This window comes from Bemisia tabaci, chromosome 3 (genome assembly GCF_918797505.1).
Source record: "Bemisia tabaci chromosome 3, PGI_BMITA_v3".
Lineage (NCBI taxonomy): Eukaryota > Metazoa > Arthropoda > Insecta > Hemiptera > Aleyrodidae > Bemisia > Bemisia tabaci.
In genome coordinates this window covers 25,456,681-25,482,741 of record NC_092795.1, presented here as the reverse complement: position 1 = coordinate 25,482,741, position 26,061 = coordinate 25,456,681, and the positions used below count along the sequence as shown (strand labels likewise).

Below are 26,061 nucleotides of genomic sequence, written 5' to 3'. Positions count from 1 at the left end.
CTCATTTAAGCTCAGAGATCATGACAGAAAATAAATTTAAAATATATAAACTTCAACAGTCTAGTAATCTCATCCAACAATTTGAGGAACTAGTGTTTTTTTGTAACTGTCTACTTAATTTTTCAAGTCCAGTACCAATTTCTACGATTTTTTGATAATTACTATGTTTTATCCTTTGAAAGTGAAGATTATTCCACAAAAATGTCGAGTGAAATAGGTTGTAATGCCTTTGAAAACATAGAAATAATTATATAATAATTAAAATAGGAACGGAAATTTTGAAAAGTTAAAAATAAAATTTTTAGCTCATGCCATGAGTATGATTTGAGCACCAGGTATATCGTGGAAGTATTGGCTGCCGGATTTGAAAATGCGCTTTAAATTCTCTGTCATGTATTAGTTTTCTTGAAAATTGAATGTTTCCCGGAAAAGTCCGATTTTTGGGGGAAAATACCTATTTTTCCGGATAAATCCGAAGTGATCCAGAAAAACTGAGGTCATACTCAGAATCAATGTTAAAAATGAGCTTTAATTGCTTTGAATGAAACTTTCTTTCCTCCTAATCTTTTGTCGAAATATTCATGGCAACATATCCCTTTGATGCAAGGTGCAGTGACAAAGCAGCTTCAAGACGTGCTAGTGAACGCAAGGAACAATTCCGGCAGGTTCGTGCTCACGTTTCCAAGGAAGACGGCCGGTTGCAAGTCTATGGATGGAGTCTTCCGGCAAAACAGTCAGTCAACCCTCAAGTCACCCCCTCATCAACATCCTCTAATCCCCCGCAAGTACCTGTTCCTGTCCCAGTCTACTGTCGGCCACTGGAAGAAAAAGAACCAGGAGTCAAAGTGAGTTTGAATCTCTTAGAGCAAAAATTTCTCCTTTTGAAAAGTAATCGTCACAATTTAATGAAAATTCAGATTTTATTGATGAGTGCTGTGACTGTGAGGCCCCATACTTGGTACTAAATTCAAAGTTTCTAAAGCTGAAAAGCCCAATAAAGTCATCCTATCGCTCTCACAGGAAAGGTATTTCTTTGCCATTTACCTTTAGTGTATTTTCGGAAGGAAAAATACACTAGCGTTCTCCCTCATGGTGGGACCTAGACCTCGGACCATGTAAAGAGCACCGATCTCGAGTGGTAGATCACAAATATATTTGTCATTCTTTTTATGTATACTAATATAGAATTTCAACAATGCTGTTGCAATTTCTTCGTTAGGCACAGGAGTATGAGACTGCATTTTAGACCATTTTCAATTTATAAGGTCTGTATTGTGATGTAAAAACCAAACGAGAAAGTGTTTTCATTGACCAAAGTTTGGATTCATGATTCATATTATGCTTTAATATTGCTTGGTCCTTATACTTCAAGGGTGAAAATCCGGAGTGAAAGCAGAAACGAATGTGTTCGAAAATGAACCAACTCTTCTCGCTAATTCTCTTTTCTCCACCCGTTCTCTCTAATTCAAGAGTTTCATTCTCCTGTTTTTATGAATGGGTGTGTTTTATGCAAGTAGTAAAAACACTGACCCTGAATTTGAATTAGCCATTTGGGATGATCTTAGTCAATTTCGTATGAGGAATTGAATCCATTTGATCAGATCTAAAAGCTGAAGTGTATTTAGATTGATGTGAATATCCATGTTATTGGATGTCAGTATACTCTTGACCGCTTGATCTGTTTCCCATCAGGCCAGCTCAGGATTTGTCCGCTGTCATATCTTTCCTCATAATATTCATTGAAATTACTTACAATAACTGCCATTTACTACTATCTACAGATTCTTAGTCCCTGATATTAATTTTTCTTCTGATCTCTTTTTCAGATCTGGTGTGCAACCGGTGTTGATTTCATCAATGATACAAATTTAAAGAGTTTCAAAAGTGCAATAGTTCGTGATATGAACAATGGTATTTCAAGTCCTTCAGAGAATGAGCCAAGCTCACCTGATTCAACCTCTGTCTCGCGTTCTGATAATTTTAAGGTCAGTAGAATGAAATAACTGCTCTTTCATTCACCTCAAGTCAGTTAATTTTTCTGTCCTCATCGTTGACTTACATTTTTATAAAATTGATTGGTTCAATTAGACTTCAACGTCTTGAGGATAATAAGAATCACAAAAATTTGAGCTATCGAGGTTCTAAGATTTTAGGATGTGGAGAGAGGAAATTACTAATAAAATCAGTAGAGATTTGAATGACTGTACTTCTTTTTTTTCATCAAATTATCTTGCTTTGTCATTCAATTAGTTTTGTTTTTTTAGGACGCGGAAAGTCCTCCAAAAGTAAGTGGGGTTAAGGACAATCCTCTATCATCATTAGTCTGGATCTGTACGAGTACACACTCTATCAGCAAGGTGACAATATTTGACGCTAACAATCCAGCTGAAATCTTGGAATCATTCAATGTGTGTCCATCCCACTTATTGTGCTCAGCCTCCATTCCAGGTAGTTTCTCAACCAAAATTTTTTTCTGACTCCGAAGAGAAATCCTCGGCAATGCATACATAAAATCGAACATCACAATATTTTTTTCAACTTCATCATTTAAACATTTTTATGATGAGTAAAGAAACTTAAGATTAAAAATTCAATGCTCTTAAGTATGTCCACAGAAGTGTATCCAAACTACTCGGACTTTAAAAGAGTTCGAATTTGGAAAAATAATCAAACTTGAAAACAAGGTAATATCCTGCGATTCAAACAAAACAAGGAAAAAAAAGAGGGGGAAATGTATAACAGTAGGATGGATAACCTTATTCACAGAAAAAAACACTCTTTTTTTGAATTTTCATGTTGCTTCTTCCAAACTGTCTCTGTTTTTGTTTATACTCTTTTCAAACTTAAATGCCATAACATTTCAATTAATTTGGTGCTTGTTTAGACACTTTGTCCACCCCTACCAAGTTCCGATTTCCACTAACTTGCTATTGAGCGGTATTCCTCTGTTGATCAGTTGATCCAACAAATGCGGAAGGGATTATTTATAGTAGAACCTCGATTACTAGACTATCAGTAGTGGATAGGGTGTTAAGAAGTGAAAATGTTGCATAATCCGAAGTAACATACTTACATGCTTTTTAAAGACATTACATACCAGTTATGTATGTAGTATGTATGGGCAACAAATGATAACTTTAGGAAATGTAAAATCACTCATTTGTTGTTTTTTTTTTTTTTAAAAAAAAAAAAAAAAAAAAAAAAAAAAAAAAAACACCCTGGAAAGCCAAAACACCTGGAAAAAAACAGTCAACCTGGAATCTTCCAGTGTGATTTAAAAATTTTGGTGGATTTGAAAAAAAAACAGCAAAAATTTTGAAAAAAATGTCAATAAATTTAACAAAGTATGCTGGTGGGTAATTAAGTGTGAGTTAATCGAGTCTTCATTAAAACCATTTTTTAAGCCTTGCTCTATTTTTAGTATCATTACAAAGATAATAGCTCCTTAATTTTCTAATTCAATTTCATTTATTTTTTTAAATTGTTTTTAACTCTGTACCTGCAGGAGCCTCCGATAGTGCATACGATGACATTGCAGATCAGTCACCAAGAGTCACTGAAAGCGCCAACATGTCAGAGAGTGAAAGCACAGACATCAAAACACCTGAAATCGGAACAGTCATCTTCATGAAAGAAGCTCAGCAAGTTGAAAGTAAAGAAGCTGTATCACTAGAAGGTAATTTGAGCATCTGCAAGAAGAAGGTCCTCTGATTTTCTCAAGATTGACGCAAAAAAAGTTAGTTTTTAAAAACTCATCCTCCTCCGGATGCCATGAGGAACATCATAAAATATGGTGCAGAAATTTATAATTAAATGACTCACTTTCACATTACTTCTTTTTGTTCGGTTGGATGCATAATGTGTAAGTGAGTCATTTAAATATAACTTAACCAAAGTTCTTGTGCAAACCTGACCCTCACCCATTGAGTGTAGAAATTAAACTGGCGCCAACATTTTAGGTACTCTGTATCTAGTCTTTTGCTTTGCTTACTTTAAGGGATTGTATAAAAGGAAGTCGAAGGACGGAAGGAAGAAGAAGTAGTCGCAAGGGAGGAGGAAGGAAGGAGGAGGAGGGAGGAGGAGGAAGGAAGGAAGGAAGAAATAAAGGAAGAAATAAATAAATGAAGAAAGCAAGCAAGGAAGAAAGAAATAATTAAATTAATAAATAAAAAAAGGAAGAAAAAGGAGAGCATTCATCCAAAAGCGTTGAGTGCAAGCATTAAATATCAAAACAAAAATAGAGAGGTTGGGATAGTGCTTGGCTCGATGTATTCAGACAGGAAATGAAATCAGTCCATATTCCGTGAAAGAGCATCCCACAAACTTTTATTATTACCCTCTTTCAGCTGAACAGACTTATTAGACTATCTTTGAAATACCTTCCATACATGAGCTGTTCTAAAAACCCTGGTAACCTCACAACAGCAAAAAGTAATATGTATATCTTATTTTCTTCACAAGAGTGATTACGAATAGATTTCCTGAAAACATTCTTGTTTGTGCAAAAATAACTACAACCTCTTTGAAAAGAGCAGATTTTCAACCTTATCGTTTTCGAATTCATCTTGCTCCTAATTTTTGTGATTGAAAAAGGGATGGTCTGAAAAGCCTATATTGTGGAGAGCTAGAATTTCTATTGTACCGTCAAAAGATTCTGATTTAGCATGTACCTATTTTCAGTAAATGTGAAATTATTTTTCAGCTCAAGGAAGTTTGCTGCAGAATGTAGAAAATCTGTCATCAATGCAGCAAACCATCTGGCTTGGTTCTAAAAGTGGGTGTATTTTCATTCATTCAGCAGTCTCTAATTGGAAACAGTGTCTCGATGCAGTTCGACTGAAAGATTCTGTGCTACACATTTTGTAAGTGAAGTGTCTTTCCTTCGTGTAATTTTTAAATCCATCTGTAAAATAATTCAAACCTCCCTCTTTTTTAAATGATTTGGACCATTGTTTTAAGTACAAAACCACTGAGTCCTGAGAAGTCATGAAAAGGAGCCAGTCAAGAATTACTCTGAAGGCAGAGAGAGTTCTCAAAACTTTTCAGCAAATTTGAAATTTTAATTGCAATATTTTTTTGAGGAATTAGCCAGTGTTTTCTAAACATGGATCAAGCAGTGTTTTTTATGGATACCACGCAAGCAAGAAACTCATTTAAGGAGAGTTTCATGTGGTTTAAAATTTTATTCGTGAGTTTTTTAATTTTGATTTTGCTTTGAATTTTTTCATGCCTAATTTTTTTTGGCTCAGCTGCGCACGTCATTCATAACCCCAATGGTAGTCTCATGCCAAATCTGAACGTTTGGTGTTATTGTTTCAGGCATGCCAACAATCGAGTCTTCTGTGCTCTCGCTGATGGAACAGTGGCTGTTTTCAGGAGAAGTCGCAGTGGTAAATGGAATTTGAACGAATATTTCTTGCTGGTGCTAGGTCCACCTCAGCACTCCGTCAGATGCCTGTTGAATGTTAATGGTTTTGTTTGGGCTGCAAGCAAAAACGTGGTCCATATTATTGACCCGGTTACTCTAGTCATAACGGTAAGGTTAATATAGAACACTGTTACTTCTACTTCCTTTATATTAAAAAAACAGGACTCAAAAGTTTAGATTTCATGCTTTTCTATATTTTGATTTGTATTCTGTAAATCAAGATATGTGTAGAGTTCTGTTGTAAGTAAACAGACATGGTTAACGATCATGACTCTAGACAAAAAGATTTAGCTTCTCTTAAAAACCTCTCAAGAGATTCAAACATGCTAGAACCAGTAAGTTGAATATGCACAGACGATTTAATGCAGAGAAATAGAATTTAAACTTGAATCCAAGCTTAAAAGAAAGTGAAAGAGCCTGGTAAGCAACCCCTCCATCTTCCTAACAAAAACTTGGGGTCGATTTTTCCTCAATTTTATAACCAAAAAAACCAGATAGCATAATGCTCCCTTCTTGTCAAATCTGTAGAATACAGAAAGCTGAGACAGATTTGGGAAAGCTGAAGTCTTTTTACGTCACTAGAACCTGCAAAAATTTGAGTTTTTTCATCTGTGCCAGGTATCTTTTTCAACATATCGATGGCCAAAGTGTCATGTATCTTCAATTGCGATGCTGCAGACTTCCTGTCATACTTTATTGTCATGGGAACGGAGTTCCCCATGATATTAGAATCGTTCCGTTGCTTTCGCTATGGGATTCCCTATACCTCTGCGACCTTGAGCGTTTCGCCCAGTCTCCGATTTTTGGTTGATTTTCCGATGTATCAAAAACCGTTGTATTTTTTAGCCAATCATGTCTCTACGTCAAGTTGTGTTGATTGCTAAAATTCGCTTTCAGCGAGTTTTTTTCCACCTCGAGATGTCGTGTCTGACTGGTAAATCTGCGCAGAACCACGAAGTTCCGTTTTTAGGCAAATTCTTTTTTTTGGGAGGTTCTGATTGGTTATTTTTCGCCATCAGTTTTCTGTTCGTTGGTGCAAAAGATCGCCTACCTCGGTGTTCTTGAGAAGCCGCCATTATCCCACCTCAAATTTGAAAAATAGAAGTAAAGAAATAATAACCATCGTACAAGGTGGAAAATTGTTCTGGAGGACTCGTTACGGATAAAGAAGTCAAAATCAGAGCTCGATTGATTGATTTAATTCATGGATACGCAAATATTGCCTTAGCTCAACTGCCGCGATCGGAATGCGTGCTGGGATGGACCTCGAGACGCATTAAAACAGTGCGAACCATGGCTCCTACAGCAATACAGCAATGCGCTTCATATCATCCCAAAAGCAGTCTCTTGTGATAAGTCCCGCCCATTGCTTGAGTCTTTTGTATGCTATTTTTACTCTCGCTCACGTGGATCCGTCATAGCCTAGTTGACTAAACCGCCTCGTATTTTTGATTCGGTGCGGGCACCCGGCGATCGGGAGTTCGATACCCGACGATGGGAACTACTTTTTAATGGTTGTATTGAATGTTTTAGACTAATCATCAAAAAATAATTAATAGTAGATGATAAATGTACGAACATTTTCTCGTGAGTTAATATGTTAAACAAAAATACTGGAATATACCTTCTTCATATAATCAGCCACATGTTCCCCCAAATTAATGACGTTATTTTCTTTTTTCAATAAAGTTAATTTGCATTCAACGTTCGTAAGTTAAGCAAAAAGTACCTATTGATACAAATAGAAAGACATGAAAATAGTATGTCTAACATTTCAGTTGTTTTTTTTTTTTATTATTTATTTTTTGTTTTTTTGTTTTTTCAATAAAACAAATTGACTGGGACTAGAATCATCGTATCTCTGAAGACAAAAGCTAAGTTTTTTGATACAGAAATACTAATATATTCATCCTTTATATAATCAGGGAGATGTTGACCCAAATATTGATGTATATTTTCTCTGTTCGCCCAAATTAATGATGGTATTTTCTTTTTTCAATAAAATTAATTTACATTCCACGTTCTTAAAGCAATATTTTCTCCAAAATTCAGCAAAAAATAACAATTTATACCTACGCAAAAAGTAAATAAATAAATAAAGCAATGACATGAAAGTAGTATAGGTAGTACACATCTAACATTTCGGTTACATCTATTTGAATGAAAAAAATGGCAACTTAGGAAGCACATAGGTCACTTATCGACGGTGAAACTACCAAACCACGTATCTCGGTTTGCGACGTCGCAGACTTCCTGTCATACTTTATTTTTTAAATGAAAAGCTACTTAACGTCCAGTCTTGAAAATTTCCGTGATTTTTCCTCTTCGTGCGGAGAAAATTCTGTGAAAATTTCAAGGAATGATATTGATTTGGTCTACTTCAAAAAAATAAAATGTGAGCGGAGATTTTTAAACACCGCAAACGAGATACGTGGTTTGGTAGTTTCACCGTCGTTATGATGCGTATTCGGGCATATGCGTAGAGTAAAAATATCATACTTTACGCCGAAAAAACGAAACTGAAAGTTAAATGCGTTAACTTCCAAAAACCATACATAATCCAACGAAAATAAATAATTGGTAAATAACAGCTTTCTTGTATGCAAAGAAAAAAAATTAAAAATGTTAAAAAAGAGATGTCGACACAAAATTACATAGCCCCTTCAATTCTGAAGATACTACAAACGAACTGTACCTTAAAATTTTCATATCCCAGAAGCAAAAGTTCCCATGACGAATATTGCTATCGCTAGCGATTGATTTTCTTTAGAAAAGTAGTCGAAGTAACTTCTTGAAAACTTCCTTGATTTTTCTTTTCTGTTAGAGAAATATTCCATATAAATTTAAAATAATGTTGGCTTGTTTCTCCACCCAAAAATAAAATAGGAGTGGAGTTTTTAAAACACTACAAAGAAGATATGTAGTTTCACACTTTTGGCCATCGATATACATACAATTCCATCCGATTAGTTCCCATTTTTTGCTTGTACACCTTTTTTTTATTGAAGTAGTGATTGATGCTATCGCAATCCTACTCGACACTTAATACCATTGCTTAGTACCCACCCATGGTCAGTTGGTCAAGACGTAACCTCAGCTTCCTCATTTCTGTTATGGTTTTCTTTTTTCTTTTGAAACATCCATTTCTCCTGTGTAGATCCTCAAGTGGAACGTGCCATGCGGATTTCCTTCAAACGAGTCCCAGCATTTTTTAAATATGTTCGAGTTCTTTGACAACTCAATGTTTAAACTTTTTTCAGAATTCGTTCGTTGCTCATCCAAGAAAAGATAGTCAGATTCGCCAAATGGTGTGGAAAGGGAATGGGGTTTGGATTTCAATTCGATTGGACTCAACTCTGCGCCTTTACCATGCACAAACTTTAGAACATCTACAAGATGTTGACATAGAACCTTACGTAAATAAAATGTTAGGTAAGTTTATTCTTTTTTCACAATTCAGCATCAAAAGATCTTATCACTACTTATGAGAATACTGCACAAATAGCTTAGTGTATGTTTCTGTTATGTAATTACAGTCAACCATATTTATAACAAACGTAGATTTAAGACAATTTTAGGTAATTTTTTATGCTATTAAGAAAGAAAACCTTGATTCTTTACTTCCTCTCCTCAATGTTGATTCTTTGAGTTGCGTTCTAGCCACCATGGCGAGCACATCGCTTCGCGGCTGCTCCTTCGTTTTTCGTTCGAAACCAGTGGTTTCTTTTGTGCTTCCTGCTCGTTTGTAGTGTCGGTGGAAAGTTATTTGTGCGCCGATACATTTGTATCTGATTCAGATGCCTGCTAATAACAGTATCTTTGATATCGCACGTTACATTTTCCATCTTTTTGTAGAAATGGGCAAATTTTCGGAGTTACCAACTCTGTAACCGCAGAGAAATCAAACTCTTATCTGATAAGGTTGATAAGGCGCCTCAGGCTCTGGCCTTAATGAATTAGTGTAGAAAATAACTGTCTTCAATGTGTGTGTGACTTCGTTATCATCACTATATAAGAGACAGTTACTGGCCATTAGATAAGACGTTGCATATCAAAGTTTTGGGGTGCAGTGCAAGCCCTGTCGGATTCTCATTCTCCGTAATGCGAGCCACTTTAACACGCAAGTAAACAAACCCACCGGCCTGGCGTGGGGGGGGGGGGGGGCAGCCTGGAACCTGACGAATTGGCTCAACTTCTGTATGCAAGGGTAAATACCGGACGAAGCGGTGGGCCCTCTTCACTTCCTGCGGGCGCCAAATGCACCCACAGTTTTCAGGTTTTCACCGACCATCGGCTTTTTCCTGTAGTCTACATTAATTTCATCAGGTTTTTGATCACCATCTTCTTACTGTGATCTTTTTTCCTGGATCATTAATCAATCATTAATGTGGGATTTTTTCTTATTTTTTTTACCCAGCGAGAAAAAATGTAACACATGTTGTTATGGGTCCCTGGATGGCTAAGTCTAAAACTCAATTGTAGTAATACTTTTTCCTTAAATAATCACCATTCACAGGTTTATATCTTTTGGTAGTCGCTGTAAGTTACATTTGTCAAAAATACCATGTTCACCTTGTGTTTTGGAAATAAAGTTCTTATGTAATGTTGATTCTTTAAAAATTAAAACGTGAATTCAGTGTATACATATATGTATCCACTTAATTTATCAACTTTAATGTCATTCATATTTTACAGGTACTAGCAAACTAGGATTTTCATTAGTCAGAATAACTGCATTGCTTGTGAGTTGTCAAAGATTGTGGATAGGTACTGGAAATGGTGTCATCATTTCTGTCCCTCTCAGCAATGGTAAGGCTTTTTTCTGTTTTTCCAAACCGTTGTAACAGTGATGTCAGTCATCATTATTTTATGCGTTGCTCCTTGGAAAATCAAACTCTGGAAACTGATATTATCTCACACGGGAAAAACTTACTGAAAACATATTGTAATATCTCTATGTTTGTCACATTTAGCAACCTCTTACGTTTTTTAATTTTTTGTCTGTGCGTATGGAAAATCATCATTTTCTGTAATTCAAAAAAGTTTCCATCTCTCCAAATGAACTTTTTTATCTCTTTATGATAGTTGTAATGAACAGGCATTCCAGACCATTGTTCCAGTAATATTGTGTCAGGCCAGCTGTCAAAATTTTTTTACTTCATACATTTTTTCTTTATATTTTTTTTATTAATTCCAAACTAAGATTCCAGCCAAATTTTGTTTTTTTCCAGCTTGAAAGGAATTCAAGATAAAGAGGTGCACAACTATTTTTGCTTTCTCATCACCTGTTTCTGATATTCCCTTGCTACTGTTTTCTTTGTTTCCTTGATGAAAATAAAAACCATTTTCATTTCAGAAATTACTGGCGATGTGTCATCTTGTAGTGAAGTAGACGATACAACAACAATGAGCGTGGATTCTACTTGTCCAACATCAAATTCTTCCTTTATACCCTACTGCAATATGGCGCAAGCCCAGTTATCATTTCACGGTCATCGCGATGCTGTGAAATTTTTCGTCGCAGTACCTGGTGAGATTTTCGATTTTTTTCTTCTTTTTTGGTTTCACCTAAGAAGTTGCTATCCAAAATTTGTTAACTCTAAAAATGTTTCATCTCCTCTGAATAAAACCCAAAGCAAGGATCAGAGGTTGGCTTCTAACTGCATCTCTTCAACATGTTAATTGCTTCAGTGATTCCTTTCATGGCAATTTTACCTTCTGCAAGCAAGTTTTCAGCATGTTCTCTATCAAGTGTAACATTACTGATGGTTGTACCCTTTTTTAGTTGCCATGACAGGCATCTTTTTGGTAAATTCGATTTTCTGAAAAATTGGTAGGTGATTGAAGAAAACTGAGGTCATTTAAAGCTTTAGCAGCAAAAATTAGTGTAAGAAATCCCATCAGGCGTTCTAATAAAAATAGAAGTATCCTCCTTTCCAGACAGAAAACAATTGAATCAGTGTGATTCGAGGGCTTAAAGAAGAGCTTATGAAATAGTAATCGGACGCAAAATGGAGATCCCAAAGAAACAAACGTTATTTTAAAACGGTCATTAAAATGGGTCATGGTTTGAAAACCCATTGACCCATAATCAGTGAAGTTTTGCCGTCAGAATTTTAGAAATTGTTCTTTTCTTTTTTTTTTTGTTAGTCTGCATTAGATATTTAATCCAAATAAAGATTAGTCACTTTTCAATCTTGACCCATGTTTATTGCAGGTCTCGGAAGTTGCAACACCAAATCTAGCTCAGAAGACAGCAAGCTGCCTTTCGATTCCGCTTTGTGTTCTAGCGGTCACTCATCTGTTCTCATTTTATCTGGAGGAGAGGGCTATATTGATTTCAGAATTGGTAAGCTCTTAAGACCTCTTATATTCTCAAAATTGAACAATCAAAGCCTCCAAAATCTCTCGTTCCTTTTCTTCACTCTAAAGACTTAACAATGTATTATTATAATACATATTTGAATGCCGAAACCTTTCTGTCCAGTATGAGATCGGGCAACACAGGCTCGAAATAGCGGATAGTTATTTAAGTTCTTGGAGAGCGAAAGTCAATATTAGTTTTTGAGAGAGCAGATGTAGAAGAATAACACTGAAAATCTGTTGAGATTACACAACATACCTCACTCACAACACTGGATTACAGAATAATGGAAATAATGGCTTTTGGTAAAATATCTGATAATGACTTGCTGAAATGGTCAACGCAAAGTGCAGTTCCTGATGAACGGAAGAGGGCACGTAGGCCGAGAAAAAGCAACTCTCAGGCAGTATTGCACCAGCCATCCAGTGCACAGATAAAAAAGATATTAAATAGATGAGATGATGCGTCTGATAATGTACAAGCATTGGCCTGAGGCCTAGAATGCTTGACAAGTTGGAACCTAGAATGAGAGAGAAAAAATGAGAGAGAAAAGGATAGCAAAAAATCTGTTTCAGGGTGAGTTTGGAAGAAAATGTTGCATAACACGTGACATATTCCTGTTGATTTTATCAATTCCTTTTTCATTTTGCAACAGGGAGTTTTCTCTGGTTGTGGCTCCCTTATTGATCTTAGGCACATGTTTTTTAATTAGGGCTCTCAAGAGCCTGGCTTCAAAGGCACATCTATGTCTCAGCAGGATAAATAAATTTTACTTAGAGAATTCTACTAGTACTTCCTTGAATACAGTTTTTCGACATGTCTAAAATTTCAGTGACGTAATTTCCAGCCTGTGTTTATGAAAACAAGCGGAAAATTTACACTTAATTTAAGGCTTACTTTCTAGAAATTTTAGAATGAGTGTAAATTCCGAACTAACTGTAAGCGTAAATGAATTAAAATGCTCTCTTTCCGTTGATTTTGTTTATCGCCCTGGCTAAAATTCTTCCTATTTTCAATGGAAATTATTATTTATTGGCTATTAACACATCCATAATGCTGTACGTAACTAAACATTTGAACAGATTTTTAACCATGATCAGCTTAGGTATGTCAGACGTTGTCTAATTTTTTCTTATATTTTATTTATCTTTTTAACAGAAATCTTAGCAGTGTTCCAGTTTAAAAAATTTTTGAGTCTACTCTTTCTACTGCAAAGAATATTTAAAGAAAATTTCAAGACGATAATATGTTGTCTAATTTAAAAAAAAAAAAATAAAAAAAAACCATGAGAGGAAATCAGGAGTCTAGATAAATTCAGCGATGTTTAATGCATAATTCATCACATTGCATAGCCTCCGCATATGGTGCTAATTTAGGTTTTTCCACCTTTTTTTGTTTCGTGAATTATATAGTTGAAGATTACAGTGAAGCTCCTGATGCTGCCGCCCATTTGATTATTTGGCAAGTTTCATGGTAATCTAAACCTACTATTCCGGTTAAACGGTGGTCGATATTAGGTCTTCTGGCAAACTTTCTTCCAACCCTTTTTCTCGCAACTCTGTTTTTGCAGCTTAACCTGTAGAGCTCAAAATTCACTTGAAAGGATCTCTCGTAAAAGGGTGGTTACAAAAAAACTGAAAGTATCAAATTTTAATAATGAAAAAATTTTAAAAATTGTGTCCTTTCACCAGTAACGAACCTTCTCCTTGCCTAATGATTAATTAGGTCCATAATATCTTTGAAAATACAAACGCTTTTTTGGGATATTTTACTTGCATCACAATTTTTTTTTTCAAGCTGTTTGGAAACTATTATCCACCCTTTTATTGATGATTGACTTTCAGCATAAAATATTAGCTTTTAATGACACAAAGTACTGTTATGTATGATGCCACTACTTCAGCAAACAACTACTGATCCATCTCATTATATTTTACGCATGACTTATTGGTTAATAATCGTCAAGAAACTTGTAGGAGTACATATTTAAGTTGGACACATTTATTTTTATGATATTCTTACAGTTTAGTCCAACATACAATTTGTTGTTTCAGTTTACCGTTATTTCAGTTTTTATAACAAATTGGTATTGTCTTCCTGCTGAATCAGAGCAAGATAAAAAATGTCAGCATTCAGAGAAAGATGAGGTAAAGAGGATATATGCTTCCTCTTTTCAACCAATTCAACTGCTCTCTGTTATATTTGATTTTGTTTTATTTATCGAGTATTTATTGCTGTTTTGTCAGCTTTACCATGAAAATATTTCAGATGTGCCAAAATCATAATTCAATACCTATCTCTTAATCGTTTCTTGTATGCTTCAAAATGGTAATTTTATTATTTTTAGAAAAATAACCTTTTTAAAATAGTCACCCATCTTGTATACTTTATTTTCAAAAGAATGCCCAGTGCTCTCAGATCATAGCTGATCAGTGCTTATCATCACTCGAATCAATGCTTGATCGCAAAGAGCTTTTGTAAAAATTATATCTGGCTTTTGGATTTTCTACTTGAAAGTTTCAGAGTTCAATTAAAACCTTTACACAAATTTTTATCCAGTGAGCACAGTGCACTTTTCTTGCTCAGATAGCCTCAGCTGTTTTATACTTTTTGCAAACTATTTTATTGCCGCAATATTTTTCGCATGCCCGTTTTTAGCTCTGTAGTAAGTTGAGCTCCGTATTAAATTCACTATTTTGACACTGGAGTAGAATTCTTTATTTCACTGTCTCGGCGAGAAATTGCATGTTTCTGGGGGTGGTTTACTATTTTTCTAATTTGTAAATACTTGAGTTACATTTGGCTTTAATTTATTTTCTAGGTGAATCAACAGATAGCTCTGAAGAGAAGCTAATGGCAGAAAAAGAGGCAGGTCCTCTCAGCCGGCAGGAGCAAAGTCATTTGATAGTCTGGCAGATGTTTTCGGAAAGTTAAATGTTTCCTGTACCAGAGGGTATGTAATCCTTCTTTACTTATTGTCCTTCTGTTTTCGAAAGGATTTAGCCTCAAAGAAAAATAATTAATTTTTTTACCAATTATTTGGAAAAAAAATATTAATTTGTAAAATTCATGAGCCTAACATTAAATTGATATGCATTATTTTTATATGTTCAAGTCTCCTACAAGCAGAGCAACAGCGTACTTGTAATTTTATTTCTTTTTCACTTTTCTGCACAAAAAGGTTGCTCAGTAAGTCTTTGCCCCTCTCTCATCCTTAAACAAAAATTATCCGATTTTTAGAAGGCAATTATGTTCTTGAAGCTAAGAATATACCCAACAATGCTGGGTAGAATACAAGTGGACCCAAATATTTATGCCTGAGCTCGTTGCACCTATGTCATTTTCAGCAGAGGACTATTAGCGGGGAAAAAACAATTACTCGGATTGAGTTGCTGTTTTTCTAGACTTATCAGATAGCTCCTGAGTTTCTTAAATCTTTTTAATTTTAGAAAAGTGGACAATTTTAGTGGAAAGGACAAGCAAGGTGCAGTCACCTATTGACATACCTCAATATTTTTTTTTAGAAAGAAGGCTGTAATTACCTTAAACATTCTGGTTGTAATAAGTTTTTAGCCTTATCCTTGATTATTAAGTCACATTATCGAAGTAATATAAAAAACGGAATATTATCAAAGACAAACTGTAGGATTGAACGGGTCAAAAAAATACCCAAAAAAAAGTGTACCGTAGGTGGAACTTGAGTGCGGTGCTTATTGCTCCTGGGTTCATCACTGTGATTGGATTTCTAATGATTATCATTTTGTAGGTGAAACCGAACACAAACTGTTAATTTGTCTTTGCATTTTGTTCATTATTAGCGCAGATTTACTTTAATCTGACATTGGGGCATTCAAATATCACGCAGACCACTTTAGGAAGGAGGGGTTCTCAGTTTGTCTTACGATGGGGGGAGAGGGGGTCAGGCGCAGTCTTACCTAAGTCCTCCCTCTTTTAAATTAAAATATTATTTCCCATTCAAAATAATTTTTTTAAGCTAATTTCCAGGCTTGCTCCATTATTTTTTGAAAAATTTAGGCGAGGAAGAGGGTTAGACAAGTCTTATGTAATTCAAGAGGGGAGTAAGAGCCTCCTTTATGCCTTACAAGTGGAGGTCTAAAAGTCGACCAAAATTCTTTCGTATTACTTGGCCCTTGAAAACCTCTCGATAGAAATAGATCCCTTCTTCATAAATCATGTTTTAGCTCTCACTAATCTTTTATTTGAAAATCTCTTGTATTTCTTGAGTCATATAATACTCATGTGTGCTCAATTTTATTTATTACAGCCCCAGTTTTAAGTGCGGTAGAGAATGCAAATCAGCCAAACCGTCCCGGTAAATAATTTTGCGAAGCTCTTACCAACCACATTCGTTATCTGTGATTTTATTTAGGTTTCTTCCATTGTTTATTTGTTAACTTATTTACAAAACTATTTATCTATCTTTGGATTTCTTAAGACTTTATACTGCGTATTATTATTTTAATTTAATTTGTCTCTATGTCTGTATCATGGAAGTTACTCAAAATAGTGGTTAGCGCATTAACTGCCACAACATTTTGCAGCTATGTATGTTTTTGGATGTTGCCTTGAGCTCTGGTCATCTTGCTAGACATGAAGCTTCAACTGATTTTAAAATTATTTGACGGTAAATTCTTTGGTTGATGCTGCACAAGTCAAGCAAATACTCAGAATCAGCTACTTTGTCTTCTCATGATGTCAAAATGACTAACGCTGCTTTTGCGGAAGTATTAAGTGAAAACAACCATTGTAGAAGTTGCATTTAGACCGCACATCATAAAAACATAGATGTGAAATGGTTAAGTGAAAAATCAACAAATAAAGTGAATTTATGAGTGGAGGAATAGTGGTGCTCTCTCAGCAGAGAGTAATTCTGCACATCTTTTCATCTGAATCTCATAGAAAACCATCAAGTTTTCTGAAACTAAAAGTACGCCCTGTAACCGTGAAAGTATTAATTCTTTAATTTATTTTAAATTATATAATTAACTTATGAATTGTTAATTTTTCAAATGCCACTTATGCTTGGTTCAACTTATCTATTGAAGATTGCTTAACTTAATTAAACAAATTTTTTGGATAGAATTGACTTGAAGTTTTTGTCTTATTTTTAGTTTTGTTGAATTAATAAATCAAAAGTGTTACAAAAATTGGAATGAATAAAGATACAAATTTAGCTGCCAATCTGATGTATTCCTTAACATGCATAATGAAGTAGGATAATACACTTTTTTTCTCCCCTAGAAAGAGTCCTAAATCCTTTGAATTTAGAGACCTTTTTAAGGAGGGGTTAAATCAAAGAAAACGAATGAGGCTGAAATTTGCTTCATTTTGATAGGAAGCGTCAATATCATCTTAAGCCGGCGATTGGTTTTTAAACGGTATAGTGTCTGACATAATCTCCGTACTTCTGCGGAAGCACAAGTTCTATGTTATTCTTCATTTGCTCCTGAGAGATTTCTCAAACATTTAAAACTGTTGAAGTTTTTTTTATGAGACACTGATTAAAATTAGGGAAATTTAAATGTTTCGGGCATAATGAAAACTAACGAAAAAAGTTGAATTATAACAATTTATTGTATAAGGAAAAATTTTTTGCAGAATTCTACGACCTTTCTAGTAAATTAGGAGAGTTACACAATTCTGAAACCAAAAAAACAATATCTGTGGCTTGTTGCCAGCAGGCCGATTATTGAAATTTAAACCAGCCAGATAAGACATCGAATTGCGATATATTGCATGGTTGAGATGGGGCTATGTCTTGTCGTGTCGGGCTGACATAGTTTCAATAATCGGGCCGCTGACCACAGTCATGTTGACATGTGATTGAGACTTCAGTGAAAAAAGGTGAACACATGTCACAACTTTTTCCCAGCAATCGATCATATCCGTTGCCTACTTTAATTAGCAAGGATTTTTCGGTGATTGAAAACGTTGGAGGATTCGCCCGAGTTTTTGAATTTAATGGATTTAGTTCAATTATTGCCAAATTGGGCTCGGTTACTCATGAAGTAGTTGATTTGATCAAGAAATGATGCGAAAAACCTGATATGGCTCTAAGAGAAAATTATCTAGCTGGACACTCGCAGGATGCAGGAGAGAAGGGAGACAAGATAGCATGTTAAAAACAGTTTGCAGTTACTTTTCAAGATTATGAATACTTCTTCAGGATATTCATGTAGAACAGCACAAAATATCTCGTCTTACTGCAGGGTAAAAGTAATCTAAACAATAAATTATTTAAATTCTCAAACACAATTGATTAAACCCTATTTTAAGTTTATGAGGTGTCTCTACCCATAAAGTAATGGAATCTTGTCAAAGTGCCCTGACACATAGTAAGCAAAAAGAAAATTCAATTTACTAGCTAGGTAATCAAAGGTGAGAGGGAATGAATTTCCATGGAAAACTACGGCACACATTTTTCCACAGCTGAACCCTAAGCCATAAGGTTCGTCTCAGAGACAATTACTCTTTTCAACTTCCACCATCTGGAGACCCGAGCATCTTCTCTAGCTTCAAGGGCAAAAGTTTGACCATGTCACGAGCAACACCGAGTTCAGTTCCGACTACACCAGCTGCCGTCTCATGTTTTTCTGCATAATCAACAACAAACTGCAAAAAGGAAAAAATAATTATAAAAATCATAATTAATTCAGTACTGATGATAAAGATACTCAGAGGCAGACTCTTGTATAAATCGCATGCGCCACAGCGATGACGCAAATTCTATGATTTCCATTGACAAAATAAGCTAGATACAAGATAAAGGATTTTCAAGACTAACTAGCAAAAATTAGAGTTTCATCTAACTGCATGTTTAATTAGGCCAGAAAGGTAAAAAAATAGGTTATCCCATCCAAATTGAGTTGGGAAACTAGATTTTGCGGAGAGGTGACAGTTCATGAATCGGCCCCTCGAGATATCGGTAGCTCTTTGTTATGCACATGGAAGTTGCATCAGCAAAGTTAGCAACGATTTACTTTCTAATTGCAAGTAATTGCATCGCTGTCATTCAGAGGAAATTGAGAATTGGGTGAGGTTGAGGACGTTGCCATGCACAGGTACAAAAATTGTTCTTTGGCGCACAACGGTCAAAAGTAAACATTTACCAACTTATCTGATGCAAGCTCTAGAAGATGCCGAAGGGAGACATTGGGAAATCTCGAATTTGTAAGAATCTCACATTACCTTGTAGTAGTTGAGACTTTCCTTTGTTTTATCAAATCGCAACTGACGATCAACAGTAATAATTTTGCTCAGCATTCTGGCTATATAAAAATGCGCTAGCAAAACAGATCTTTCCCAATTATCATCAAACTTCTCGGGTAGCTGATCACTTCTGAAAATGGAAAAGTACACACGAAAAATAATATTCGATGCTGTAGAGAGGATGGAGAAAATGATTAATTCATACTTATTCTTCAAAACTCAAAATTATAGTCTATGACACAAAAAAAGGCAGCCGAGGGGAAGAGTCAAGTGAATCTGCTGTTTGAAGGTTGATTTGCTTCGGCGAGATGAGATCCTTTGAATGTGCCATTATTCCTGCGTATAAACGCTTAAACAATACCCTAAGCCAATCCCTAACCCCACTCTCCAGCCATCAATTTTCCTGTCGTAAACTCTAGACCATAAGCGAACATAGGTACATGATTCACCGAATGAGTTTACAATGAGTAAAAAAAGAAAACACAAAGAGAATCAAGAAGTCCAAAATCAGAAATACCACCCTCAGAAACTCATTGCCCTCAAATTTTGAGTCCTAGAAAAAGAGAGAAAGTCTTGGAAATTTTGAGTCAATAATTGTTACACACTCCTAATTTTTATGAACCCTCAAGTCTTTGCTTGGAGGTTATAGCAATGCAGTTATCTCATGAGTAAATTCTACATAACTTAATTTTCGATAAAATTAAATGGCAAACGTTTAGAAGCGTAGGATGTGCAAAAGGAGGCTGGTACCAAAATGACGATTCCAATAAAACCATTTTTCTTCGCCTCAGCTCACATCTCCGTTATCTATGGTATGCTTTTGGAATATTTAAACTCAAGAGGCCTTTTTAAAATAAAAACTTTGATTTAAAAAGTCTAACTATAAACACTACTTACCGATCTTTGAAAGAGTTGATGAAGTTACTATAATTTTTTATGGACTGGTCGGCTAAATTGTTACACTTTTTCAGTGACTGAGGGTTTGGACAGTTTTCTTTCTGTAGCTGGGCCTCTTTGACGTAAAGGATGGTTGCGTATGTTTCCCCAAGCTCAAACCAAACTTGCCTACATATATCTAAATAATACTGAGGATTAAGTTTACCAACTAGTTCTTCCAAACAATCAATCTGTCTTTTGTGCATTTTACATTGTCTGCAATGGTAAAGAAAAAAACACCACTTTATAAACTGAGGCATGAATAAAACTGACTCAGCACTTGAACATTTTAATTACTTAACTGAAGGAAATCAAAGATGATGGAGTATTAAATTTATTTCAACAAAAGACCGATAGCCATTAAAAATTGCGGGTTCTTTTGAAATGAAGAGATTTCACGATTTCACCAACATTTTAATACATTTGATTCTCTTTTCATAAACACTACCTGCTTGGCATTTGAGAAAGTAAGTTAATTTTGGTCAATAAAGATGATTTTTATCGAGATCAATGACTGAAACTTGATGATGCAAAACAGGAAAGTATCTATTAAATTTTCAGTTTTTGTTGTCCTGATTTCTTCCTCCGTATTTCCTTAAGTCAAGATTCGACAATAACTAAAGTATTCAAACGAGTAAAAATCAGAAGAAAAAACAATTAAAAATATACTGAATAATATATTCTACAAAGATAGAAAGATGGAATCAATTTCTTTGAGAAGTATGGTTTAAAAAGTGATATACCTGCTTTCATCATCCTCGTAAAAAGCTAAAAGTTTGTACAGCTCACTCATGTCTTGAACAATTTGCGCATAATCAGAGGCATGGTCCTCCAGTGTGTAATATTCTTCAGCTTTCTTCAACCAATGTCGCACATTCATGAATACAAGCCTTGCATCTTCAAACATCAAAATGTATTGATTTGTGACTTGAGACTCGTAAAGTGACAGATCTATAGAGCTAAATTTGAGGACTTTCAACTCATCTAAAAAATACCAAAAAACAGAGATAACGAACCAAGATAAATAATGGTAAAATTTAAACAAACTCTCTTACTGATAAAACCATAGTTGAATGCTGACACTATTTTGGTGCGAATTGATTTTTTTGTATCAATTCATTCATAACTGAATTTGAATTTTATTTGAATAGTAGGCTATCAGACAAAGTATGAATTAAGGAACCTCACTACTTATTTTCTCAACAAACTTTTATGCAGAAAACGACTTACACAAATGGAAGCGTGGAAGTTAACTCCTAAACAATGTATATAATAAACATTGGTTAAAAACGACAAATGATGTAATTTGTATAGTCTTACATTCATCTGAGCTGTGTTAAAGATATTTCCTTGTAAATATCTCATTCCGGAGTTGATATTCAAACTCCCTGTTGGGTGAATAGGTTTCAACCTAAGAATTTAAAGAGGAAACACGTGATGTCCTTTCCTACTTGAGGCCTTGTCTAGTGACCAATTTTATGAAAACTACAGCCGTGAAAAGAAGATGCTAGTTCTTAGCATGCACAGGCAAGTCAACTTCCAACCTTTCCTAAGTTATTTACTTTCCCTTGAAATGAATCGATAGCAGGCAGGAGTACGCAGACAAATTTTGATAAAATATTGGTTTCACTTTAGATTTTGGCAAAAAACGGGTCTATAACTTCTAAAACTACATAAACAACACAAGCTTTTTCCAACAAAATCTCTTTTGGACACCTTAGAGTGTAAATTCAAAAATCAACCGTTCCATTTGACTAACCTTGCAATATAACCTTGCATATATTTAGCTTCATTTAAAGATTTACAAAATTGATTTTTTAAGCGGCATAACTAAAGTGTGCTTCTAGATGTAATTTATCCAACCCCCCCCCCCCCTCTAAAAAAAAATCAGCGTAAAATTAGTATTTTAACAAAAGTCGTTTCGTGTCATAGTTTCTTGTTTACTGCCAGTGTGGATTCACCTTAATTTTGTTAGCATCATCAAGTTGGTCTCTGTTACAGGGGCACAAAAAGATTCACAAAAAATAAATTTGAGTGGATGATCAGAGTCTGATGTAAATTTCCTCCTTTTCGGTGGCAAAAAACTAGAGCAAACAAACCTGGGTAATCTTCTTGCGGATGCTCTTCTGATTCTAGTAGGCGATCTTTGGAAGATGATAGTAAGATGAGTCCATACTTTGCCCAACATCTTGCAACATCTGCACTTCGATATCTCAACACTTCTTTTCTATGACAAACAACGTTATTAACTTTAATATTAGAATTTTCAGGTGAATTCACAGAGGTAATTAAAATTAAACGTTAATACATATTCTACATTTTTGGGGCTCATATTGATTAAACTTATTTATTTTTAAAAGTAAAAAGGAGCAACGACTTACTTTTTTCCTTCCAAAATTTTATAATTTTCTCCAAACAGGCTCATGATTTTTTCCACCTGATAGACCGATTGATGAAAGAAGTTCAAAATAGTGGTTAAAATTTGACATAAAGAGGTGAGGCTTCTCAACACTTTGGTGCTTCATCAGATATAACCTAGAGACTCACATTCTCTGTATTAGAGTTACTAATAATGAGGCAAGAAAAAAAAGCTAAGCTCATTTCAATAACGAGAACCTGTACACTAATTATCATCATAAATAATTAATGGGCTACAGGAACCAAATCCTGCCAGCTAAATTCTAAGATTGAACTGAGAAACTAAAGTCTATTAGAAACAAATTTTTTTCTCTTCCTGTAAATTACATGGGGATGTGTTTCTTTCCACTGCAAGCACGCAACCTAATGCAGCTGGGGCTAGACCATTGTCATGTAAAGGCTACCTCTTTGAATTAACAGCCTCAAATTGGCTAACAGAACCAAAAATTGGCGATATCTAACCATGAGACTTTTCTGGTGGAATATTCAGCCTCATTCCTGAAGAGTAAAAAAAAAACCTCCAGGACCTGGTTCAGGACTCATCACTCCACTTTTTTATGAATAGGAGAGGAAAACTATTGACAGAGTACGTGCACTCATTTAGGGTGAATCGCCTTTATATAAATGTCGATGGCCAAAGTGCAAAACTACATACCTCCATTGCGATATTCCAAAATTTCCGTTCCTCTTTTCCTTTTTCAAAGAGGAATATTACTACTATATCTTACTTTATAACTTGAAATGTACACAGAATATGTATTCTGTCAACAGAGAAGAAAAATCAGGGAGTCATCAAGTTTTAAGGAATTATGAACACTAGTTTTTCACTGAAAAATAAAGTGTGACAGGGAGGCTGTAACAACACAAATGGAGATTTGCGGTTTAGCCGTTAATATCAAAAGTTATAAGTCGACAGCGTAAGTCTGCAATCACATATCTCGTTCGCGGTGTCCAAAAATATCCGCTCTATGTTATTATTTTAAGGGAGAACAAATTGACATCATTCCTTGAAGTTTTTGCAAAATTTTCTACACACAGAGAAGAAAAACCACGGCAGTTTTAAAGAATTGCCGTTGAGTAGTTTTCCATTTAAAAAAATGAAGTATGACGAGAAGTCTGCGACGTTGCAAACATAGTTATGAGATTGCCGACTTACACCGTCGAAGTACTTTGTTATCATTACTCATAACTATAATAATGAATCAAAAGGGAAACCATTTCATCACTTACTTAGCTTCTAATTCTTCTGTGCTTCCTTCTTGCTTGTTCAGTTCCGCTTCATAAAGTTCTAAAATGTAAGAGGCAGCAGCTAAATGGTTTCTTGCCTGAGTAAAACCAGATTTTTTCAGGAAAAATTGAGCTAGGGTTGCCGAGTTAAGAGCCCACTCGATCGCATTATAATCGTTGCTTTCAAGTTGTCGTTTCAACGTCTCGTGGCAGTACACAGCCGATTTTACCTCATGACCCAAAACCCAATGAATCTCTGCTAAATACTGCAATGTTGCAGTGTGAAGTTTCTCTAAAGAGATATTTTCAACAGGCGGAACATTCGAGCCTTTCTTGTAATTTATTATCTCTGCGATGCCTAAGACCTTCTCCGTACAATTTGCAGTGAAGTCCTTGTAAAATTCTTCAGCTTTGGACAAATATTCAAATGATTTGTTTGGGTCAGATCTTTGTGACCACAAAATTCCCAAATTATTTAAAGCATTGATGACAATTAAGATGTTTTTAGGAGAGGAAGCATTTTTTTCAACGAGATTTAAGCAATCTTTTAAGCTTTCTTCACCTTTTGATAATTCATCTGTATCAATGGCAATCAAACCTAATTGTAAGTAGACGTAGCCCAGAATTGTCTCATAGTCATCGATTTGTTCGTTTTTAGCATCTTGAAGCAAAGATTTCGTTTCTTTTAAAATCACTTCAGCAGCATACTTGGACTTGTGAGGTTCCGTTGGCGGATCACTCGCGCTGTTCTTCAGTAAAGTCTCAACCTGCTCATACTTTGACTGAAGATCTTCAAGTATAGACTGAGCAGGCTTTTGAGGTACTGCATCACTCATCTCTGAAATGAAAATAAAAAATGTGGAAACAGGCATTAAAATTATGAGAAACCGTTTTGAAATTCATTTGAATTAGTTTAACTGATTTTGTTTAAGAAATACTGCGGAAAAGTTTTTATTTCCTCCACCTAGTTATTTAATTATTTTTTTGAAGGCACTAACAGCCACATAAGTCAATGGTTCAAAATTTTTAAAATTTGGAATTATATGCGAAATAAACGTCATTTCTGCTCAAGCCATGCTGTTTAACAAACTTAAACTATCAGAAAAAGTGTCCCTCTCAGAGGTATCGTCAGATAAGTTGACATTTCTTCACTTTCGATTTGCAGGCTCAGGCAACAAATTTTCGCCTCTGCACAAAGCTTCATTCGCTACTATCCACCTTGAAAAGATCCGCTTCATGATCGTACTGTATAAAAACTACTTATCAGTTATGATCTGCAACTTTAATGTGGTTATGATTTCCATGTGGCTAAAAATTAAAGTACTACAAGGTTCGTAAGTACCAAAAAACCTATCCAAGATTGTATTCTCGCTTCTGCGAGAGTTAGATGTTCACATGTGGATAGTAGTGACGCGAAAACGCCTGCGAAGCGAAAGTAAACAAATGACAACTTATCTGACGACACCTCTAATATAGCTTCAGTGGTATAGAGGGACACTCTGGAAGCGGGAGTTTATTTTGCTGCTTACGGGAGCAAACCCTCTTAAGTTGAAGAATTACATGGAAGCTAATTTCAAGAATAACCAAACTAAACCTTATGTCTGACAATAATTGTGAAGGAGGCACAGCCAAGTACTTAACAATAATGGATTGAGATGGCCATAGATTGAAATGGCCAATTGAGATGATAATGGATTGGCCAAGTAGGTACTTAACAATAATGGATTGAGAGATACCACAGTGATACTGATCATGGAATCATGGTATCACGGCACATTATTGGAATGACTATTAGTCATCAACACTTGAATATTGGTAAAGATAAAGTCCAGAGAATAAATCTGGGGGAGTGTCAAGACATCATGACTATGAAGTAAAAAAGTGCCTTGACTACGTCAGGCCCGCCACATCCTATCTCGGGCCCTGGTGCTAGTTTTAAGGCCCGGACCCCCAGCACAGAGAGGGTCCAGGGGCCTGCCCCGGGAAATTTATAAAATTTTGAATCTACTTGGACGCATTTTGAAGCTCTCATTACGGTGATTTTCCATCAGTTTCTGCAGAACTCCATGCAGGTTGTCAGCACCGGAACCAAGTAAAGTTCAACTGAAAACTTGAGACCATAAGAGCTTCAAAACCAAAACAGATTTGCAGATGAATGAACTTTACATATTATATACTAAAGACATCATAAAAGGAAAGCATTAATACAAACCTCTGGATCTTCTTAGTGGGAGAAGAATCTTCTCAATTTCTCATACTGATAACTGATAAACTGATAATGACAACAACTGACATGATCGATGAAAATAAAAGTATAGAGGGTAAAAGCTTTTCTACTGTATCCAAGATAAATAGTGACGTCATGCTTGCTATTTTAATGTCTTGCAATGGATCCAGAATTTTTTTAGGTGACGTCACTTTGTACATTTGTAGCACTGTGTCACCGTCAGCTGCTTGC

The 26,061-nt window shown here is 35.3% G+C and overlaps 2 protein-coding genes and 1 long non-coding RNA gene across 10 annotated transcripts in view; 1 reads left to right on the top strand and 2 right to left on the bottom strand.

Moving 5' to 3' along the window:
- The window catches only part of LOC109031047 (C-Jun-amino-terminal kinase-interacting protein 3), a 35,867-nt gene extending 18,873 nt beyond the window's left edge, over window positions 1-16,994 (top strand). For 4 of the 7 annotated variants that reach the window (XM_019042333.2, XM_019042331.2, XM_019042329.2 and 1 more), the window contains 12 exons: window positions 608-845; window positions 1,827-1,985; window positions 2,265-2,448; window positions 3,506-3,676; window positions 4,703-4,862; window positions 5,320-5,536; window positions 8,689-8,860; window positions 10,124-10,237; window positions 10,785-10,958; window positions 11,646-11,777; window positions 14,614-14,745; window positions 16,078-16,994. In XM_019042333.2, the coding sequence (XP_018897878.2) occupies window positions 608-845; window positions 1,827-1,985; window positions 2,265-2,448; window positions 3,506-3,676; window positions 4,703-4,862; window positions 5,320-5,536; window positions 8,689-8,860; window positions 10,124-10,237; window positions 10,785-10,958; window positions 11,646-11,777; window positions 14,614-14,726 (1,834 nt within the window). In that variant the 3' untranslated portion in view covers window positions 14,727-14,745; window positions 16,078-16,994. Of the gene's footprint in view, window positions 1-607; window positions 846-1,826; window positions 1,986-2,264; window positions 2,449-3,505; window positions 3,677-4,702; window positions 4,863-5,319; window positions 5,537-8,688; window positions 8,861-10,123; window positions 10,238-10,784; window positions 10,959-11,645; window positions 12,898-13,204; window positions 13,266-14,613; window positions 14,747-16,077 lie in introns of those variants that run through there. The other 3 variants (XM_072298065.1, XM_019042330.2, XM_072298064.1) reach the window with 3 other exon arrangements.
- LOC109031052 (uncharacterized) lies at window positions 510-8,682 on the bottom strand. The gene is made up of 4 exons (XR_011899513.1): window positions 8,495-8,682; window positions 5,231-5,483; window positions 3,500-3,604; window positions 510-818 (listed from the first exon to the last, which is right to left on the bottom strand). It is a non-coding gene; the product is annotated as an uncharacterized lncRNA (long non-coding RNA).
- A 374-nt stretch (window positions 16,995-17,368) lies between the features above and the next one.
- On the bottom strand, window positions 17,369-25,955 carry LOC109031049 (KIF-binding protein). 2 transcript variants are annotated; one of them, XM_019042338.2, is made up of 7 exons: window positions 25,816-25,955; window positions 23,607-24,441; window positions 22,058-22,185; window positions 20,702-20,942; window positions 19,920-20,174; window positions 19,002-19,152; window positions 17,369-18,425 (listed from the first exon to the last, which is right to left on the bottom strand). In XM_019042338.2, exons 2-7 carry the CDS (start codon window positions 24,437-24,439, stop codon window positions 18,288-18,290), a joined length of 1,746 nt encoding a protein of 581 aa, XP_018897883.2. In that variant the 5' UTR covers window positions 24,440-24,441; window positions 25,816-25,955; the 3' UTR covers window positions 17,369-18,287. The 2 variants fall into 2 exon arrangements, with proteins under 2 accessions (XP_018897883.2, XP_072154168.1); XM_072298067.1 differs by lacking the exon at window positions 25,816-25,955 and adding an exon at window positions 25,133-25,244.
- Between the last annotated feature and the right edge of the window lie 106 nt (window positions 25,956-26,061).

Bases quoted from the DNA above. Each gene is read 5' to 3' on its own strand.
- LOC109031049 (XM_019042338.2), bottom strand. From the start codon at position 24,439: ATGAGTGATGCAGTACCTCAAAAGCCTGCTCAGTCTATACTTGAAGAT. The intron at 20,175-20,701 runs GTATATCACTTT...TTACCATTGCAG, and splicing joins TACGAGGATGATGAAAGCAG to ACAATGTAAAATGCACAAAA. The intron at 18,426-19,001 runs GTAATGTGAGAT...TCCTTTTTGCAG, and splicing joins AAAGTCTCAACTACTACAAG to TTTGTTGTTGATTATGCAGA.